The 22319-nt window shown below is 35.7% G+C and overlaps 1 protein-coding gene across 2 annotated transcripts in view; it reads left to right on the top strand.

Moving 5' to 3' along the window:
• The window catches only part of Tmem196 (transmembrane protein 196), a 50948-nt gene that overhangs the window by 22840 nt on the left and 5789 nt on the right, over positions 1–22319 (top strand). For both annotated transcript variants that reach the window (XM_090332296.1, XM_090332295.1), the window contains exon 2: positions 18470–18526. In XM_090332296.1, coding sequence (XP_090188422.1) covers positions 18470–18526 — 57 coding nt within the window. The remainder of the gene's footprint in view (positions 1–18469; positions 18527–22319) is intronic.

The following is a 22319-nucleotide window of genomic DNA, read 5'->3' as shown; positions in this document are numbered from 1 at the left end:
TTCGATTCTAGGAGTGAGATTGCTGCTAGATCATGTGGTAGCAATGTGGCTTACTAGAGTAGAGTGTTTTGATTCTATTCAATACTAGAGAGCTTTGTACTTTCCCATGTTTTCCTTCATTCGCTTCAGAAGAAGACCATTTAATATTGTTTTAGGCCAGGTTTAATGGTACTATATTCTCTGAGTTCTTTTTTTCCCCCACCCTGGGAACTCCTTTCTCTTTCTTTCATTTCTAAATGAAAGCTTCACTAAGTACAATATTCTTGTTGGACAGTTCTTTGATGCATAATTTTGTTGTGTTGTATTGTGTTTGATTGCAGAGTTGTGTTTGTGTGTATGTATGTATATGTGGGGGGGTGGAGAGAGAGAGAGAAAAAGAGAGAGAGAGAGAGAGAGAGAGAGAGAGAGAGAGAGAGAGAGAGAGAGAGAGAGAGAGAGAGTGTCTCTTGCTGTGTGACTCAGGCTGGCTTTGAACTTCCAAATCTTCTGCCTCAGTTTCCTGAGGGCTAGGATTTTAGTCATTATCATTCCAGCTTTTATGTGGTAATAAAGATTGGACCTATTGGCAACTGCTGTCCTGATGAGATACATGCAAAGTCTAAAGAAAATTATTTGTATTTTCAGGATAGGGTCCTGCTATCTAGATCAGGCTGGGTTCAAGATACTCCTGCCTCAAGATCCCCAAGTAGTTTGGAAACATTTGTGCCACTTTCCCCAGCCTGTTAGGGTTCCTCTGAGAACTCTGCTCTCAGGTAATCAGTTTCATGGGCATGCTTTGGTTGGCATGTGTACATGTGTGCATGAGTATCTTTTTTTTTATTGGCAGTCCTGGGTACTATCCTTGGACTTTCCTCAAGGCTAAAGCTCTACTACTTGTGCCACAGCGTCACTTTCTTAGGTAATCAGGAAACCTTTATATGTTATTTATTTTGCTCTGTTGTAGCCTTGAGAAACTTCTTTCCAGTATTCATTGTACTTTTCTTCTATTTTGTTTTGTTTTCTATTACTATAGTTCAAAAGTAGGTTAAGAGTTTGATTTTAATTTATCTTGGGAGTAGGCTAAGTAAAGTTCAATCTAAACTGTGAGATTTGGCCTTCCTTTATCTAGATATGTGTATTCTTGCATACGTTTTGGAAAGTTTGCTATGATTATTCATTCCATAAGTTTGTTTGTTTCCTAATGGTACTGGGGTACTCCTGACATATATGATAAGTAAGCGCATTCTCCCTTGAGACAGTGCCCCATGTTCCTTTTTGACTGTCTGTCTCTTCCTTTAGCATTATACTTTCCTCTTGGTTCCTGATAACCCATGCCCTCTTTACAAAGCTGTCTCAAAGCTTTATTATTCCTGCATTTCTTTTTTACTCTTCCATATTTTCAAACAACCTGTCATCAAGCTCACATTTTTTTCAACTGTTTAATCTACTATTGGTGCCTCCTATTATCCTTTTAATTTAAGTTCACTCAGTATATCTTTCAGTTCACAAGCTTATATTTTGTTCTTAAAAATAGATAACCATTGTATTTCTCTGTTCCACTGAAGGTCATTGTATTTTCTTTAAAGATCCATTTTCACTACACTGTTTTAGTTTAGCTTCAATCACTTAAATTTGACTCTTAGCTGAGGTCATAGTTCCCCCCAAATTTTGAGGTCCTTAATTCCTGGGGGTGCACAATACTGTCTAGACACAGAAGAAATAGGTGGGTATTGTGGTCTCTATCATGGGATCTCATTTATGCCCATTGTCTCAGAAGCTATGAACTCTTGATTGCTTCTGCTGAGCTTGTGGTCACTCCCATAGTTCCAGAAATAGATTGTGTCCTATGTCCAGGTTGCTACAAGTCCATTCTCCGTGCATGGCAGCTATGTTGGCACTAAAATGTGAACCAATCCACGAATGGTTCCAAATCCACAGTTCTTGTCCTGTTCACCATGAAGCAGGGGTAGGATATCACAAAAGCCTATACCTGGAGCTGAGGAATATGCCTCATGCACAGTCATCTGCCTGTGGTGGGTATGTAGGAATTTCCCTAGCTCTCGTAAGAATTACATTGGAGTGCCGGGAGTTTGGCCTAGTGGTAGAGTGCTTGCCTAGTATGCATGAAGACCCAGGTTCAATTCTTCGGTACCCCACATACACAGCAAAAAGCTGGAAGTGGTGCTGAGGCTCAAGTGGTAGAGCTTCAGCCTTGAGAAAGTCCAAGGACAGTGCTCAGGCCCTGATCCCAAGCCCAGGACTGGCAAAAAAAAAAAAAAAGAATTACATTGGAGGGGCAAGCCTGGCCTCGCACGTCACACCACTGTGCCAGTGCTTGACTAATGTGTCACACCTGGAACCAGAGCCTAAAAAGACCAGTCAAGCACTAGGGTAAGTTAGAACTTGCACTGCCATTGGCTGCTTTCTAAGAAGATCTTGTCTCTGTAAGCCCCTAAGACCATTAAAACCAAGCCATGGCAGGTGACAGTGGCTCATAATTCTAGCTACTCAGAAGACTGAGGTATGAGGATCATGGTTCAAAGCCAACCTCAGCAAGAGAATCCATGAGATTTTTATCTATAACCACTAAAAAGCCAGAAATGGAGATGCAGCTCAAGTGGTAGAATGCTAGACTTCAAAAACAAAACAAAACAAACAAAAAAAATCAAAAAAAAAAACAAAGCAAAACAAAAACTAAGGGATAGTGCTCGGCATGTAAGGATGACATTAAGCTAAGTCATATCTGAGTTTTATGCACAGGATGTGCACAGGCTCAAGAGTGCACCCAGGCCCACACTGCAGCTTCCTGTGCTGTCTGCCAAAGCACAATTCCATCCCACCAGAGCAGAGGTCGCTGGCTCCTGGGCACTTTCTTGTCTCTGTCTATTATCACTGACCTCATATAGAGCTGTTTGGTTTCTTCCTGGTCTATGTCTTACTACAGGGAACCTGACATGGAACTCCATAGCAAAGTTCTCTGCTAACTTTGGTGCCTGGTTCCTGAGCAGGTACGGGGCTACTTCTTCTTCTGCCAGAGATTGGGAAGAGCTGTTACAGGTTGTCACATAGCTGCCTCCCAGAGGCAGGTTGAGTAGTTCAATTGGTGGTACTAGCATGGGGCAGAGTTTCAGGGTTCTGACCAACACTTGGTTTTCCTATCATGGGCTTTGGTGTGAAGTTTTAATTCCAGTGACTGAATTTCATTTCTTCTTTCACTACCAGGTTAAAAATGGCTCTTCCCAGGCTGTCTGGAGTTAGAAGAGGGGTGACACAGGAAAATTTTTTTCTTTCTACCTTCTTCACTGCATCTTCCCTTAGGATTCTAAAACCAAGCACTGTGGTTTCGCCCCTACATTTCTTAGCTGTTATGAATACAGTGTGATGATGACCTAGATGTGTATGCTGGTGTATCTGTGGAGAGAAAATCACTGGAAATTATTACCCACTATTTTGTTCCATTTCTGTAGATAGTCTTACAACCATCTTATTACAGCCTAATAGACTCCAAGAAAACAATTGTTGGTATTAAATTTTAGTAATTTATAAATCTAGTCTTATGCTTTGAGATAGTTCCATGTAATTATTTAAGATAAATGTTATTTATAATAAATCTATAAAGGGAATTTATACTTACTGTGGTAGAATACCAACTTTCCAAAGCTTCATCAACTATATTCTTTATAAACTCATTTCTTCTTGAATATATTCCTATCTCTTTTTGAACTTGAGAATTAAAGTTCTTTCTTAATTTTCCTGTCACTTGGGCAGGTATGCCATGAGGCTAGAGGTAGCAGGTGACAATGGAGAGGGAGTATGCTGTTAATCAGGTGGTTCTGGGTTTTGCTCCTGTGTTTGTTAAATGTATTGTCCAGGTATATTTTAAACAAAAACAAAAAGTTCCCATAAGTTTTTCTAAGTCTGTTGCCTCTGTAAATTAAACTAGCTGCATGAATTGTGACAATAGGTTCAAAGCTCTTTGATTAGTGTAAACTCAGAATAATAGTTTAATATTTAATGATCATAAATTACCTTCCAATTCTAGTTTCAGAAGACTTCCTTTTTTCCAAAGTATGTCATTATTCTCTTTTGGTCAGCCAGATATTACAATGAACAACAGTAGATTTATAAGCTTGCATGAAGGTAACTTTTTTCTACTAAATTATTTACATATTTTATTTGAAGGGTAGTTCAAAAAAAGGACAATATTACTAAATGATCTCAATAACAACAACAGTAATAATAATAATATAATGATAATGGTACTACTAGTATCTGGATTATAAATGTAGTACATAAAAAAGTGAATTGAAAATCCACTTTTTAAGGCCTTCATTCCAACTAGACTAACATTTCAGTTGTGAAGTCAGAAAACAGCCCTGCAGATTAATTGGTCACTACTGCCCCCAAGTGGTACCAAAATGGCTTTAGGGGGTACCAAAATTGTTTTAGAACAAAAAAAACTTTTCTGCATTTGACACCTAAATTTTTCCACCCTTTGTATTGATTGTATCATTTCCACCAAAGACCTGATCTTCTCAAAGTAGAAAAGATATTTGATTTGCATACCCACATTTCCAAAATACATTATCCTTCCAAGCGATAAAATCTATAAGTTTATTTTGATCTCTGCCCCAAAGCTTCCTCTAATACAAAAAGTTATGCAGATAGCATAACCAAAATGAGTATGGAGAGAGGTAAAATCATGACCTGAAAGTATCACATTATTCAGCCTTGAGAGTTAGAAAGACTGTTGCTCATTTGCCAAAGTGCACTGTACCCCTCCACGAGATTATGACAATGAAACTTATATGACTATTAGTACATAGTAACCTACAAACTATTCTGGTGTTCAGATGCCATCTCTGCCACTTATCTACTCAAAAATGTAAACTAACAATTATTGGAAGATTAGAATCCTGAGCTTAACAATGGGGAAGAATTTAGGTGATTTGCACGTAAATTATCACCCAGGGTCTGGTCAGTACTCAGTCATGGTGCTACAATTACTGCTGATACTGTTACTATTTTATGGAGATACTTTCCCTCAATCTAAGAATTAGTCTAATATTACAAGGTGAGCAATATGACATTTTACAAGAAACTTTGCCAACCATGATAATTATGTTTTGAAAGTTCTCTGCTTTGAGAAAGCGTAGTTCAGAGTGAAGTGAAGACATTTTCTGAGTTGTATGTGTCGATCAGGCATTCATGGTTCCTTCTTGCCGAGGCTCTGGACAAGGCAATTAAGCCTATTTTTAGCTCTCCTAACTCACACAATGCTATTAAGATTACGAATCAATCAATGTTTGTGGGAAATGGCCTAAAATATAAAATCTGTATGTTGATTCCAATTATAATGTCTTACAATATGAATTATAAAGAGTTATCTGCTATTAACTTTATGTAGCAAGTAATATATTTTAAGTAGTGTGGCTATTTCTTCAGTTAATGTCACCAAACTTAAACTAGTTCTTGACTCTTCCATAGGAAATTATCTCAAGTAACCATCTCTACCCAGGACACTGAAGAAGGCAATAGTGCATTGTCAGAGATAGAGTGCATATTATGTTATTTGTGGTACTGAACAGCAGTACATCTTAGCCAAATGACAAATTGCTATAAACCACAATGTCAGCATATTTTACTGGATTCTACTTGAGCTCCTTGTCAGAGCTATTCCAATTCCTTATTGGAGGCCTGTCACCATCTTCCCAAGGATTTACAGTTAAATAATCTTTTAAATGTTATCAGGAGACCCAGATTACTCTAGTCATTAGAAAAAAATATCCCACATGTAACTCAGCTCCATGGCTGGCTGAATTTAGCATTGGTATCATGTTATGGTACTCCCAGTTGCCTAGATAAATTCTAGAATAGATTCCATTTGTGAATACAGTACATCCTATAGCATAAACAGATACCTGCTGTGAATAGCTTATCTGCCAGTCATCTTAGAATATCAAGCACAGGTATTTTTATGGTCTCATCACGATACAGTAAATAAAATACAGGTATTCTGAGTTATTTTGTTTTACAACACCTAGGTAGAAATCAAAGTAGAGTGCAAAAGAATCTTTTTGATAAAATAAACCCAAAATACAACAGAGAATGTGACCAATTCACACAAGATGACCATGGAAATGGTCTCTGGCCCTTCATTTCCTAAAGTTTGATATCTTCTCAGGATTATTGGTACAGGGCCCCTGGCAGGAGTGGGATGGAGCAAGGCCTGCATATTAAATGATTTTTTGTTAATTTCCGTTTGTGTCCCCTTGCATTTTACTCCTTAATCTTTGAAAATAGTTGAAACTAAATGGGATAAATGGAAAGGGAATTGTACTGCAACTGAGCAAGAACACCAACCAAACTCTATAGTATGAGTGTCCATGCAGACAAACAAACAAACAACACAAAAAGCCTCTTCATCCAGATGTAGTAGTCACACCTGTGGTCCCAGCTACTTAGGAGGCATAAGAAGGAGGATTACAGTCTGAGGCTGGACTCAGGTAAAAACATGACACCTTATCCTACCATACCCTAAAGCAAAGTGGACCTGGATCCATGGAGCATTTGCCCTCAAAAAAAAAAATCTAAGGGAAGAAGTTTGAATTCCTGTAATAGCCACAAAACCTTTAACTGAAAACATTTTACAAATTATTTATTAAAGAAATCACACATTACATTTCTTTCATAATAAAAGGCAAGTGAGTGATGGCAGTAATCCCAAGATGCAATTATTAAGTACATGTTCATGTCCCTGACCTGATAGGGGAAATTTTTGGCATCATAATTCTACCTGCACACGAGAAATCTTAAAAGAGGACTTTTTCAATTCTATCAATGCTGAAGGAGAGAATCAACCTAGTAAGTATTACACACTTTTGAATTAACTGTAGAAAAGAGAAAATGTCTTCCATCACAATACTGAAGAAATGATTTCCTTCGCGGGTCTTTCATCCATAGTGAAAATGAAAGGATTGGACCGTGAGGGTAAAAGCCTGTCTGCTAAGCCATCCTGCAAGCTTCCTTCTAGTGAACAGAAAGATAATGCTAAAATATACTGATGAAGACTGAAGTGGTTAATACTTTCTCCAAAACCTATAAGCCAAGTCTTTTTTCCAACCCCACTTATTTTTGTTTCTTCCAGTAATCATTGCGGGCTTTTCAGTAAAGGCATACCTCAACTACAGGAAATAGAAAACCTGTCAGGCTTAATCCTTTTGTTATTTTATGAGCTAGTACCTATTATCTGGCTCGGTTGAGAGTACAAGCTATTGTTTATTCATTGTAATAACATCTTACATAACACTACAAAGGCAGGTGTTAAGCTCTCTGTTCAACTTGGTCAATGTGATAAAATTGTTGAGTCATGAAGAAATTAGCCAATGAGAGGTCAGAAGAAAGGTTTCAAATGATTTTATGATGTTCTCCATGCAGAGGAAGCTGAAATCTACCACATTAATAACATAAATCAATGAGGCTCTGAAACCACCATTCAGAGCTATTCTTAAACTATCTAGAAATGCAGCCTCTTCTCTGAGCCCTTACTTCATTAATCATCCACAATGTTCCTGCACTTCAATTACAATGCTTCCTTCCAGAAACTAGTTCTTAAAAACCTCACTCTCCAGATTCACTTCCCAGAAGTGAGTCTTCTTGTTTCAGCAATCTGATTCATGTTCTTGTAAGATCTTATTTTAGAGTCTTGGAGACAATGAGGAATTTATAATCTTAGACAAATTTATGGTTACTTTTCAATTTTATAATTCTGTAATGTTCCTTTTCGAAATGAAATGTCAAGTATCCCTTTTGACCTCATAAAACCCTCTGATCATCAAACTGAAGGAATTATTAGAAAAGGCTATACATGTTTGATGTTCTATGTAACTAATTTGAAGTTAACTGAGTAGATATGTGATGAGCGGCAATACTTCCCCTCCTAGAAACCTCAGTGAGATAAAAATAGAATTCTGTAACTCATTGATTCTCTGTGAAATATGCAAATACTTTATCTGGCTTACTTTCTGTGCACCAATTGTGTATATGGATGAGCTCTAGGAGAAATATTTTCAAAAAGAAAATAATACTAAGCCAAAATATACATGATAACATTTACCAGAGAGAGAGAGAAGGAGCAGAGTGAATGAAAATTTATTTCCTATGTTTACTTTAGAGTTCTCGTAACCAACCACTCCCTAGAAAGGGAGAAGGAGGGATAGAAACACTTGGGTAAGAAAAATGTCTATTCCTTAATGTCCCTTGAATCAGGAGTTCACTCAGTCTTAGAGATACTGTGTAGAATACTGTCAGCTTCTCCTTTAGTACAGACTTCCAGGTCCCCAGTAGTTCAATGTAATTATGAAAAGGAGACATGAGTTAAGCTCAAAGGAATATTTAAAAGTCTATTTTACACCCAGGACTTTTATGGAAGAAATCAGCAGAAAGAAATTGTCATGCTGTGTCATAAAATGGCTAAAATCAGAACTAGAGAAAGCAATTTTAATTTCATTCTCCCATAACTGATGTAGATGTAAATATGAATGAGACACTTCTGCTTGAATATTTTGTAATGTAGCTTAACATCTGGATATTGAGAGATAAATGTTCTTTGTGAAGAGTATGAGCTTTTCAGAAAGGACATTGGATCTTTCTACAAGCCTCATGAGTCTTTGAGATCAACCTCATCCATCCCTTCTCCCTTCTATTCACCCTCCAGGACAACTATTGATGTGGAAGAAACCCTAAGGCATGATATTCCCAATGGATATAAAGCAAAGATGGAAAAATACTAAGGTTTCTTCTAGCCTTCTAAGACTATCCACTTATCCTCATCAGAAGGTGTTCTGACCTTTCTCTACAACATTTCCTTTTGAACAGGTGTGGTTTATCATGCATAGTCACTTAGTGAAGGCTTGGAAGAATCACAAAGTTGAAAAGAAAAAAAAAACCTTATTTTTATGCATTGTGACATTTTTATGTTCCGAATCTCTTTCTGCTATCTTTTGATAATTTTTTTTGCCAGTCCTGAGCTTGAGCTCAGGGCCTGAGCACTGTCCTTGGACTTTCTCAAGGCTAGAGCTCTACCACTTGAGCCTCAGCATCACTTCCGGCTTTTTTTTTTCTGTGTATGTAGTACCGAGGCATCGAAGCCCGGTCGTGCATGCAAGGCAAGCACTCTGCCACTAGGCCAAATTCCCAGCCCACCTTTTGATAATTTTAGAACTTTGAACACCACTGCCTGAAAAGAATCTGTAGTTCTTGAAGAATTAAATTTTGCTATTTGACTGAGAGAATATGTGCATCGCGGTTACAGGCAGAAAAGTCAGGGGACTGAACCACTACCCTCAGGATCCACGAGCCAACTGGGAGTAACAACAGAATGCAGATGATAATGCAAAGACCTTGTCCTACTTGTATATTTATTGTGTGTGTGTGTGTGTGTGTGTGTGTGTGTGTGTGTATACTGAAGCAAGAATTCAAATCCTCTCTACCTTAACATTTTTCTCCCTTCGTAGTTGGCATTCTAGCACTCTACTTCCAGATTTTTGCTGGTTAATAACTGGTTTTGAACTGAGATCCTCAGATCTCAGTCTCCTGAGTGGCTAGGATTATAGGTGCCTTCTTAAGCCATGGCTGGCTTTTCAATCTAAGAGAAAGTAAGTTAAATGTAATAGTAGAGTATACAGTCATAGATAGACTGTCTGAATTATTTTGTGTACTTTGCCTCACATAAAAAAATCAAAAATAAGAATTTTATGTCATTTATAATTCAGTGCCAAAGTAAAATCCTTTTCAGTGATGTTGATCTAGAAAAGTCTGCATAATGACATCTCAAGAGCATCTGAAAATTGAAAAGGAATTGTCTAAAATCAATAAAGGGATCATTATAATCCTTAAAGAGTCAATAATATCTAGATTATTTTAAAATTCTATCAATGAAAAGATGAGAAGGAAATTAATCATCTACCCAATTAAGAATGTTTCTGAGAAGTTAACTAAATATTATTCTATGAAAAAATAAAATACATCAATTTTATAGTTTAGATCTGACTGGATTTAAGTATTCTCTATTCATACTGTAAATCATCCATACATCTCCTAATTCATTCATCCAGTTTGAATATAAATTATGTTACTTAAATATTTTATTCTGAATGCTTAGGAGATGCTATGTCAGAGCTGATTTTAACAAAAAAAAAATAGATGATCTATCAATTGAACAATTCAAGCAATGGCAAATAAAACAGCATCCAGATGGTGATTTGATGCCTACCTGGGGAAAACAGTCCACAAGGCTCAACTCCCTGAATAACCAGAAAAATGGTTCTGAACTGGATGAGTTACTCAAGTATTTGGGCACCAGTTATTAACAAAAAAGCTGAGCGAGAGCTCTAGGCCCTGAGTACCAGAAACACACACACACACACACACACACACACACACACACACACACAGAGTTTCAATTAATCTCATGAATGTACAGAACTACAAAATCCTTTCTACAAATGAAATGGTGGGCATTAAAGTTGTAGCTGCTCCCACATTAAAATGTAGTAGCTTGCATTTCTTTTTATTCATGTGAAAGGAGAGCCAACTTCATTCTCCACAATAGGCTTTATTTATTTCAAGCTAAATTCTTATAAGGTTTTGTACTTCCAGGTTTGAGCCTGAATGTTCTGGACCTATCAGAAGCTAGGCACATTTCATCAGTGAAGTCTAGCCTTGAAGATGGATAGATAACAAACAACTTTCCCCTTGTCATCAAGGTCACATAAGGGAAGCTCTAGGAAACTTCAAATATGGATAGTTTTCCATTCCTTTCTAAGTGTCCATTCTGAGAATACACATATTGGAGGATTGTTGGCAGTATGTTTAGCCCCACTGGAATAATGAAACAGTCATTCACTAGCAAGCATGAAGCTAGATGGGCTATATTTTCCTAATACCCACATAATGATTGAGAAAGGGGCTGTATATTGAACTCCCAAAATAGAAATAGTTCAAATATAAAATCACAAATATTTAATGAGAAGTCTATCCCCTCTTATAACTATTATTACTCATTTTACCCCAGGTAATCACAGCCATTTGTTTCTTTATTTCTGATTTTTAATTATCTTTAAGCAGATGTCATATGACAAAGCAGTTTCTGAATATAGTGCATCTTGATGAGTGTCATCCCCTCAACATTCTCACCCCTCACACACACATGGCTTCATCCTGCCCCTTTCCTTACTTTTCTTACTTTCATGGTATAATCAATGAATTCTTTTTTGTATTAATTGTTGTGACATTTACATTTGGCAGGTAGTAGGTGCATTACTTCTCACACACAGATATTCCTCTTGCTTTTGTCCTCATTTCCCTCTGGTACCCCTTCCCAATAATCTTGTTTTCCCACCTTCCCTTTCCTATTTCAAATAGACAAATAAATGTATAGACAATATGTCAGGTAACAAAGTCAGATACAGTAACAACATGAGATAAATCATAAGGGCAAAAAATAGAAGAGAAATAACATAGTACATTAAGAACAACAATCACACAAGATACAGCTCTTGTTTCTATATCCTAGAGATCCTTTCATTTAGCCTCATCCTATATGACCTTATGTATCTAGGTTTTGAGCTATTGTAATCCTCTTCCAGGATAGTCCTAGATGCGTGCTAATTATTGCAAATGATTATTACTATGTTCCTTTGGGTCTGAATTACTTCATTTAGTATTTTTTTCCAAGTCTTCCTATTTCCTTCCAAATGCAGTAATGACATACTTACCGATGGCAGCATAGAATTCCATTGTGTATAAGTACCCCATCTTGCTTATCCAGTCATCTACTGAGGGGCATCTTGGTTAGTCCATATCTTTGCTATGGTAAATAATGCTGCAATAAACATTGTTGTGCTAGTAGTTTTACTGGACATTTGAGTAAATGCCAAGGAATAGAATTTCTGGGTCATAGGGGAGCTCTATGTTTAGTCTTTTGAAGAATCACCATACTGCTTTCCAGTGTGGTTAAACAAGTTTACACTCCTACCAGCAATGTAGTAGCAGTCCCTTCTGGCAACATCCCGCCAGCATAGATTGTTTCTAGATTTCTTGATAATGGCCATTCTAACTGGAATAAGGTGGAATCTCAAAGTTATTGGTTTTCATATTTTTTAAGTTTTTCTTTTTTAGCTCACAATATTTTAATAAAGCAAATCTCCTCTGATCATTACTGTAAAGATATTTATCATTTCAAAGTAATAAATTCTATTTCCTATTATCCTCTTATTTTATTTGCAAATTAACCTATGTACTATAATTACCTATTTTACCCTAATGTGGTGAAAATTGTAAATCTAATTCTGTTTATTCTAAATCTATGTACAAGTGCACAGACACAATTTATGAAATAGCTATCTTTTCAGAACTGCTTAGAGATGCTATTTTATTATATGCTAGATTTTAAATACATCATAATTCTGTTCCTTTGTTCAGTTTTTCTATGCATATGCAAATGTCATTCTATTTTAATTATTGAAGTTTTAAAATATGTTTTAGTATCCGTGATTAACATTGAACAACTTCCTACCTCATTTTAGTGGTTATTTCCTCTGCAATATATTTATTTTTAATAAAATTTTTAGACTCATTTTTCTAATTTTTAAAAGTATGAATTGTCAGTGCTTAATGGAATCACACTGACAAATTATATTAAAACTGTTAGTATACTTTACATTTTAAACTATTCTATCCATTGTCATATACTGTTGAGGACTATAGAAAAATACTTTTCACAGAATAACTTGCAAAGAAGAAAAATGCACTGCTCACATTTCTGAAAACTGGAAGACTTAAAACAAATTACAATCAGCTCCAGTATCTGGTGATGACTAACTCCTTGCTTTATAGATGAGAACGCTTTCTTTGAGAATGATGAGAATACAGTGCAAATATTTAGAGGTATGAAAACAAGTTGTGCTGACAATATAACTAATATAATATATTAATAAATTTGTTTTATAAAATGATGCTTTCTAGTGTGCCTTGTGGCTGAAAATATGTACATACTCTTTCAGGCTTCTTTTAGAAAGAATGATACCCATTAAAAAAAATACCATAGCCAGGCACTGTGACTCACATCTGTAATTGTAGCTACTCAGGAGGCTGAGATCGGAGGATCTTGCTTCAAAGCCAACCCTGGCACTAAAAAAAACAACATGAGACTCTTATCTCCAATTAACCTAGAAAATGGGAAGTGATGCTGTAACTCCAGGGATAGGGCAGTAGCCTTGAGCTGAAGAGCTTAGGGACAATGCCCAGGCCCAGAGTTCAAGCCCAACAACTGACAAAAAAAAAAAGAAAAATACCATACTACAATGGTCATATTCATTTCCATTTGTATAAATTCATTATGTGCTTTGTTCATATTTTTAGTTTTCTACATGTTGGTTAACATCTGGATTATAAATTTTATTTTAGGAAATCATTCTGTATTAAAATGATTTTTCTACAATTATATCTCTCACATGTTATTTTTATGCACCAATATGAATGTCCATATATTTTGTCTTGCCACATTACTAAGTCAACCTCATTAATACAGTTAGAACAAACTTTTGAGTTGTTTCTCTTGGAAATGTTATGAATCAATCATTTTACCTTCAAATGATAACGTCTTGCTTCTAAATTTCCAATTTTAGTGTCTTTCATTTCTTCCTGTGATCGGTTGTCTGTTCTTCTGGTGAATACCCTTGGTGACAGTGGACAAGCATAGCCTTCTGCTCACTTCACATCCCAGATTCTTAGGATCAGCATGATTTAGCACGTTGGTATTGACCTTGTTCACCTGACTATGATAGTATTTCCATCCTGAGATCACTCTTTCCATAGGATACTGTTTGGAAGGAAATCATTATGTATGAGTCACATTTAATGAGGAAAGGAGATATGCTTTACTTTCTTGAAAATCAAGCATCTACATGAATTATTTAGAATTTTCTATATAGAATATTTTTCTCTCCTCATTTTATTGAGTTATGATCATTTAATTTGTCAGATGTCATGTATATTTATTGTACAATTGGGTATTAAACCAATACTTTTTGTTTTGTTGCTCAAATTGTTTCAACTTTGGTCATTGGATACTTTCCATTCTTTGGCCTTTTGACAAACCTCAATCAATGTGGGCTTGTTTGTTTGTTCCTTAGACATCTCATATTGTCTGGTACTCTATAATATACTTCAGGTTTCTAACATCTACCCTTCTCTTTTAAAATGTAATATTTCCAGAATAATCTCCCCATCTCAATACCCTTAATTTAATCACATTTGCTCTTTGTGCCTCATGAAGTAGTAATCACATGCTTGGATTATTTAGGCATAGCTATCTAGGGAAGATATAATTCTGTCTCCCTGCATGCGGTTGACCATTTCTTACAATCTCGATGGAATAACAGTTTGGATGGACAATATAGCTCAAAATTCAGCCTCAGTTATTTACTACTTGTATGTTTTCTTATGTTCTAAAATGGAAGGCTTTGCTACACCTTTAATATTATTGCTTCTTAAAGGACATCTGCTCAGGATGGAGCAGCATTCAGCACATCTCCCCTCACACACATGACAACATATATATGTATATATATGGGTATATATATGTATATATGTATACATCACACCTACACACACACACACACACACACACACACACACACCTGCATGAACTGAACAAAGTATTTCTTCCCGCCATACCTTGGGACAGGTGACCCAATTTCCTTCATCTCTGCGGTATTTCCCTTGAGGGAATTTGGCCCCTCCTGAATTGAGGTACTAGTGTCCATGGAATTTAGTTTCAAAGATTGTAGAAAAGTAGCATTTGGCAATGTATCAGTTTTGCCTTGTTCGTGTGGAAATTAAATCTTTTCATCTCCGAATACAAAAGCAGAAATCTTCTCCTTGTACAATTATTTGATGATAATACAGCAGAAATTTTCACAACCCTTTCACAAAGGAAATACTCTGAAAATGTAGGACAATTTCCCTAAAACTCCATTTTATCCCACAAATCAAAATCTTAGTTATCTATTGAATCTACTCTAAATTGGAATCCAATACATTTTCATTTCGAGGACTAATATAATTTATTTTATTGTGTTGTATCTCATTTCTTATAGTTGTACTGGCTATACTGGTACTGCTTCAGCATAAATGCAAAGCATATAATCTTCCTCGGATTTAAGCAGTTCATTTTCTGAGAAAATTCTATCTATCATGTGAGATTGTGTCTTTCATTCACAGTATAAATGTGTGTACACATACCCAGACAAACAAACATACACATATACATACACAGAACCAATGATCAGCTATATTTCCTTTTAACTAATTTTTGTTGTATCTGTGACAGCACAGGGATTGGAATTAAGGGCATGCTCTCATTTGTCTCTATTGTTCAAGACTGGCATTCTATTATTTGATTCTACTTCTTGCCTTTTGCTGGTTATTTGGAGATAAGAGTTTCATGAAGTTTTCTACCTTAGCTAGCTTTGAATTGGGATGCTCAGACCTCTGCTTTCTGAGTAACTAGGGTTACAGATGTGAGCCACTAGTGTCTCTTTGCAATTTTATTTACTTGCTAAATGATATTCATGATATATACTACATACTCTTGATAAAGTTATGATGAACAACAACAAAAAAGTACTTTGAAATATTATAAATTCTCTTATAAGATGGGGACACTAAATGTTGGACTAGAACACAGTGATATGTTTTCAAAGTGGTTTATTAGAACAAAAATTAACCGAGTCGGTAAGGTAGCTCATGCCTATAATCCTAGCTACTCAGAAGGCTGAGATCTGAAGATCAAGGTTCAAAGCCAGCCTGGGCACAAAAGAACCTGAGACTCCTACCTCCAATTAACCTCTAGAAAAACCAGAAGTGGGGTAGGGTAGTATAGTAGCCTTGAACTGAAGAGCTCTGGGACAATATCCAGGCCCAGGGGTAGGGTGGTAGCCTTGAGCTGAAGAGCTAAGGGATAGCACCCAGGCCAAGTTCAAGACACATGACCCAAAAAGAAAAAAAAAGTAAGCGAAACAATGGCAACAAGAACAGCTTTAGGTGACCAGAAGTCCACCAAACACTCCTGGTTGGAATTGTAAAATGTGCACTGCTTGCACTAAAAGTTCCTTTTGAGAAACATTTCATTATATTATTAGAAGAAAACTAACTCAGACTCTTAGCAAAATGTTCAATTCTATGTATAATTGCTAAATTTCATGTGTGATCTTAATCGTCATTAAACCTGCCTGAGGTCCCCATATATTCATTATGAGATCTGACAAACTTTGATCAACATTCAAAATCTCTACCAAGTAGCCAGTGGAATAAAAGGTCAATTTCTACTTTATGCAGAATCCCCTTTTTCTTCTCCATAAATTACAATGACTAAATTTAAGCCAAGACTTCTTAAATTTTACTAAGAAATTCCATGATTGTATATACTTCCTGTTATGTGTGTCTACTTTTCCCTTAGATATCCTCTAAGGATTGTGGACTGTAGAGACTGAATATCCTCCAGAGCCAATGGGAAAACATTGCTTAATTTTTCTTACTACTTTATCTTCTACTTCCTCACCCTGAAATCTTATTCTTTGGCCACTTCCAAATGAAATCAAACGATAATAAACAGGAATTAGCATCTCCACTTACATGTTTCAATGAGGTATCTGGGATGGAGAATTTTGCTTATGCTTCTGTAGTGTTTTGAATTTTACTGTACATAAATATTGACAACTTTTATAGAAAGACCCAAAGAACACAAAACTGTATTGTAGTCATATAATTTCAAGAATGAATTCTGGGTAAATGGAGTTTCACGTTGAATAATGGAGTAGATATAGAAAAGTAAGGAGGACATGTTTGAGTTTCTTTCAGAAGCTTGGAGCACTAAGCAATTAATTGGAAGTACTTGGAAACAACTTTGACATTTATGATATAGAATCAGTAGAAATGACTCTACAAGAAGTCAAGGATGTTTGGATTTCTGCAACAGAGGGTGATGAGAAAATAGTCACTAGAGAAAAAGCTTCATAGGATGTGTTTAGTATTCAAGTTTCATAAGGTTCTAGGGTTTGTATCTTTTCATGATTTTATAACATCCAAACTATTTTGGTACATGTACTTTCATCAATTGCTGTTTCTTATCATTTTATATGGTAGAAAACATTGACAGGTTTATCTAATTCTATTGACAAAAATAAAAGATCTTGATGCTTTCCTCACTGATTTTTAAAGATCATCCAAATTATGTATCAAATTATCATATCTCTTTGTGTGCCCTGTCTTTTTGTACCACTGGCTGGCCTACAATCATCTTGCTCTCTTTTTTGTCTTTTTTTGATTTCTTAGTATTTATTGTAAAGGTGACTTATAGAGGATTACAATTACGTAATTCAGGTATTGAGTACATTTCTTTTTGAACTGTTGTCATCTCTTCCCTCGTTTTCTCCCACTTTTTATCTTGCTCTCTTGTAGATAATGTTGCAATTTTTTCTCTTACTCATTATTTTTAGCAAATTTTATTGGTGATTCTCATATGCAAATGTCTCCACATTTATCAATAGAATATTTTAATATATATTAAATATATCCAGTACTGAAATACTTAGTTCAAGCCAGTTATATTATTAGTTTCTATTTGAAGCAACAAACATTGTGTGTTGTTTACTTATATTTATATGTTATTTATACAATTAGGCCGAGTCATTAATTAATGCAAATTTAGAGTCAAGGGGCCTATATGTTTCTACGCAAATTTAACTAATTATTTTATGTTAATCAAAATGTACATATCATTAATAGAAAATGTAATGTAACTGCTTTCAGTTAAGTCATGAATTTTCTGCTTTACATGAAACCCTGTGACATTAATAAGTTCCTATCTGTGAATTTTTTAAAAATATATATCTTCAGGAATTCTTTCTGGTAGAATGAAGTTATCATTTCCATTTTAGAGATAGGAACCGTGTACATGTAGAGAAACATCTCATGTTTAATGCCTTATATTTTTCTTGATACTAGATTCCTTATCTTTAGACTAGTTGATCAGTATGAATGAATGTATCCTTCTACTTTTTCTTCCCTGAGTAAGCAGAAAGGATGAAAAAGGCAGTGAAAGAAAACTAGAAAAGACAAAGCTCTAATGTCCTGTGTGCAATAATTTTGCCTAATGCTAAATTAGGCAAAATGGATTCCAGTTTAGCTTAAATCCAACAATTACATTTAGTGATACTGTAAACATTTTTTTCATAAAGTATGTATGCACTTTCAGCCCTTACTCTTTAAGGATCAGATATTTTCCTCTCCCAGTTTTTGATGGTAATGTAAAACCATTTGAACTTCCTTGGAACAAGTGTCACGAATGAAGTATAGCAGGCGAGGATCCAAGAGTTCTCTTATCTTTGAAATAAAAAAATAATTGTCTCTTTTTTTTCTTTTGCAGTTTCTTCTTTGTGGTGTATGTGGAATATTGTGCGCCAAAAAAAAATCAGGACTTGTCGTAAGTTTTTGCCTTGTAGTAAGTTTTTGCTTTGATTGTGTTGTGCATTGTCATGTTTGAAATATAAGAATTCAGACAAAATAGTGAGGCAAAGGATCAAGGGTGAGCTAATGCAATAGAAGTATTCACAGATAATATAGTGGAAATGAACTTAACAACTTGGGAGGGAGGTATACAGGAGCCATGGGGAAAGTGGAAGGAAAAAGAGAGGGGATAACAAGATTCAACAACCTTACATATGCAACTGTAACCCCTCTGTACATCACCCTGGAAATAAATTAATTTTTAGCAAAACAATTCTAAGGCAACCTAAATGACTATCAAGTCAAGTATCTATCTGTACAAGTACAGAATGTTATGACTTTAGGATGAAAAGGAGACTGAAATATCTTGGTTTTCTTGTTTCAAATAAAACTAGTATTGAAGTTTATGAAAAAACAGCAATATTAAAAAAAAACTTTGAGATGCTCTTTAAATACATGAAAATGCGAACTTGAATGTCTGCTATGGATGAAAGTCTCTCTGATTTTCCACTAAACCCCCTCCTGGGCAATCATCTGAACCCTTCAGCGAGCTGAAGTCTGAGTCAATGGGAAACTTAGCTGGTTAAATACAAAACTAGCCTTAAGGATTACTGGCTTTCTTTGACTGAAGCTAATTTTGCAAAGCAACAAGCAAGATTATTGTGTTGCTATGGTTATATAGGTAATGCTTAAAGATTTATTTTATTTTATTTGGTTTTATTACTGTGAGTCCACACATAACTGTGTTCAGATGTTTTCTGATATTGCCCTGGGATTCTGTGTGAGGGAACATGCTCCAGTTAACTGTGACATTGGCTGGAGGAGGCCCATGCAGGAGACTCCACCACTGCCTTCCATGGCATTTTATGAGAGTTTGCAAAGAAGGAAAAAGCATAGCTTATTTTATTGAGTCCTATAGGAAAGATCATAAACCTTTACAAATTGGTAAAAAATCAATGCCACACAAGGCCTCTAGGAAGGGACTTTTGATATTAAAAAGAAAAAGGGCTGTTAAGGGAGAAGCCAGACATAGGAACCAGACCAGGAACAAGGAAGACTGCAGTTATTTTCATTTTACTCCTTTAAAAAAGTCATGGTGCTTTCCCCTCATGGTAATAGGGATCACAGCCTGGTCTTCTTCCATGCTAAGCAAGTATTCTAGCATTTAAACTAAACAAACCTCTTCCCCCAAATATTGGAGGATATGTTTAACTGGTATCTATAAGTCTATTAGACATGGCCTTCATTTTTAAACATTTTTCCTCAACCAAGATTCCTTATGGTTGTGCATTTAAAGAAAAAGGAAGGAAGAGAAGGGAGGAAGAGAAGAGGGAGGAAGGGAAGAAAAAAAAGAAAGAAGAAAGAAGCAAAGAAATAAATGAAAGAAAAAAGAAAAAAAGAAAGAAAAGAAGGAGGAAAGAAAAAGAAGAAAAACAATATTGTTTCTGTTTTGGTTTTTCTAATTCTGTTATAAATTTATGAGGCCTGAAGATTTTAGAAATTATAGATACAAGTGAGTTCTATCTACTTTTAGAAGGGCACAACATCTTCTGTAGGTCCCCACTGATGGAAAGGACCCTATTGATGGCACTAAGCCTCAAGCAATCTATAGTCTCCAGTCAGTCTAGAACTTCTACCTGGTGGAATTCAATTATTGTATATGGTTATGAACTTGCATACAAAATGTAATGTTTAATTCTTGAGTGAATTAAGAACATATGTTAATGAAGTATCGTGCTTTTTAAAGAATTAATGAGAATAACCCAGTGCAGATGTGGGCTTTCTTATGATGGCAAATTAAAATGAATAGTACTTACTTGAAGGGTAAAATATAATGTCTCTTCATATTTTTGCGAATGTGTAAACTATTAAATATATACTCAAGAAACAGCATACCAGCTGTCAGCTATATTTGTATCTGGTTAATTTTACTTTAAATTGTGAGCTATGATTTGCCATTTGGAGGAGAGAGGGGATGATCCTATTATTTGATAGCAACTTTTCACCATTTTACTTAAGCAAGTATAAATAGACTTTTACCACCAGTGATTTTCAGCCCTGATGGAAGTACTCTGGGACAGATATGATTAATAATATGGAATAAATTAGACCTTTCTTCTTCTTTGTGTTATTTCATTCATCCATAGAAATATCCTTAAGGTCTTTGACTCATCCAGCCATTTACATGGGAACTCTACTGAGCTCAGATGCACATTCCCAAGGAAGCCTCTTTCCCTCTTCCCCACTCTCTCGGCTATCTCTCTCTGTCTTTTTGTGTCTCTACCTCCTCCCCTCAGTATTTATTATGTCATATTGACTCATTATCTCTTTCCTTTCACAAGATCAAGAGGAATCATTATGTACTATTTATTTTTCTGCAGTATCAGCAGCTGCCTTACTTAGGGCTAGCAGATACTAATGCTCAATAAGCACTTGCTAAACTCAATTATAAATAAGTAATACCTGATAACATAAAGGTAAATGCTACAGAAAGTTATAAAGCTGTCTGTCATGGGGAACTGTAGCAAAAGAAGTAATGTGCAAAGTTTTGGAAGCCTTTCAGGGAAAGATTGAGACTTACATTTTGCAAGAGTTCAAGGAAGATATGAAATTATTTCCGGGGAACTGAAGATATCCTTGAGTGTTTGGGGGAGGTGGGGGAGGGGAGTACAAAGTATAGTTAAATTAACAAGGAAGTTTAGGAACAGAGGTGCAGTGGTGAGTGCTTGCCTAACATGCATGATGAGGCCCTGGGTTCCATGCCCAGCAAGTAGGTGTTGGGAGCTGGGGTGGACAAAGGTGACTGGATACTGTATTACAGAGAAGAGAAATAAGATTGGATAATCAAATTACTATTACCCTGGAAGTCTATGGGAATGACTAAGACCTGTTACCCAAAACAAAATTATTCAAGTTCTTAAAATATTCAGTTGAGTTTCTCACAGGGCATTTATTATACAGAAGACATTATTCATCATTCTTCCGGGAATCCTATTTAGGATGTATTGTAGTGCCACAGAGTGCTACAAAAGATTTGTAAGACATAAGGCCAGGTCATAGGTAGTTCAGAAGATAGATACTGAAATAAACACATACTGGACAGGAGAAAGGATTTAACTAAATTTCCTACTTTCAAACAGTAGGAAGTTATAAATATTTAAAATTAAATAAAACTAGGGGCAATTCAATGAGAAAAAAAAGTTAGCTATCTGGAAAGGATTGAGAGAGTGAACTGGATTTAGGTCAGAAAATAAAGATCATTATTGCCTGATCACCACTCTTTTATTCTTTTCAAATATGTATTATTATCTTTCTCAGGGACCAGTAAGAAAGCTGACATATTTGTTACAGTTCCTAACTAGGACCATGAAATACTTACTAAATAAATATTTCAATGTAGCTAAAAGATAAGTTTTATTTACTTCAGAGTTCAATACATCCTTGGCTTCAACTTCTTCATTTTTTCTTTGTATTTGGGGTGGGCAGAGACATTATTTGGATTAAACTAAGGAGCTTACATTTGCAAGGCAAGTGTGCCACTACTTAACCCACAACTCCAGCCTTCCATACTTTCTATTATTTTGTAGGATCTTCCTTTTTTGGGCACAAAGTGACCTCTTTCTTCCTCTGCTCTCCCTGCCCTCCTCCACCCCCTAAACACACAGAGCTGGGATTGCAGATACACCTTCATTCCTGGCTTGTTTTTGAAATGCTTTCTTGCTAATTTCCTTCCTTCGTCCGTTTTCCAACTATGATCATTCATGTTCATG

The sequence above is a fragment of the Megascapheus bottae genome, chromosome 5 (genome assembly GCF_031878675.1).
Source record: "Megascapheus bottae isolate mThoBot1 chromosome 5, mThoBot2.hap1, whole genome shotgun sequence".
NCBI classification, from domain to species: Eukaryota; Metazoa; Chordata; class Mammalia; order Rodentia; family Geomyidae; genus Megascapheus; species Megascapheus bottae.
The sequence above is the reverse complement of the archived record's forward strand: the minus strand, read 5'-3'. Positions and strand labels throughout refer to the sequence as shown.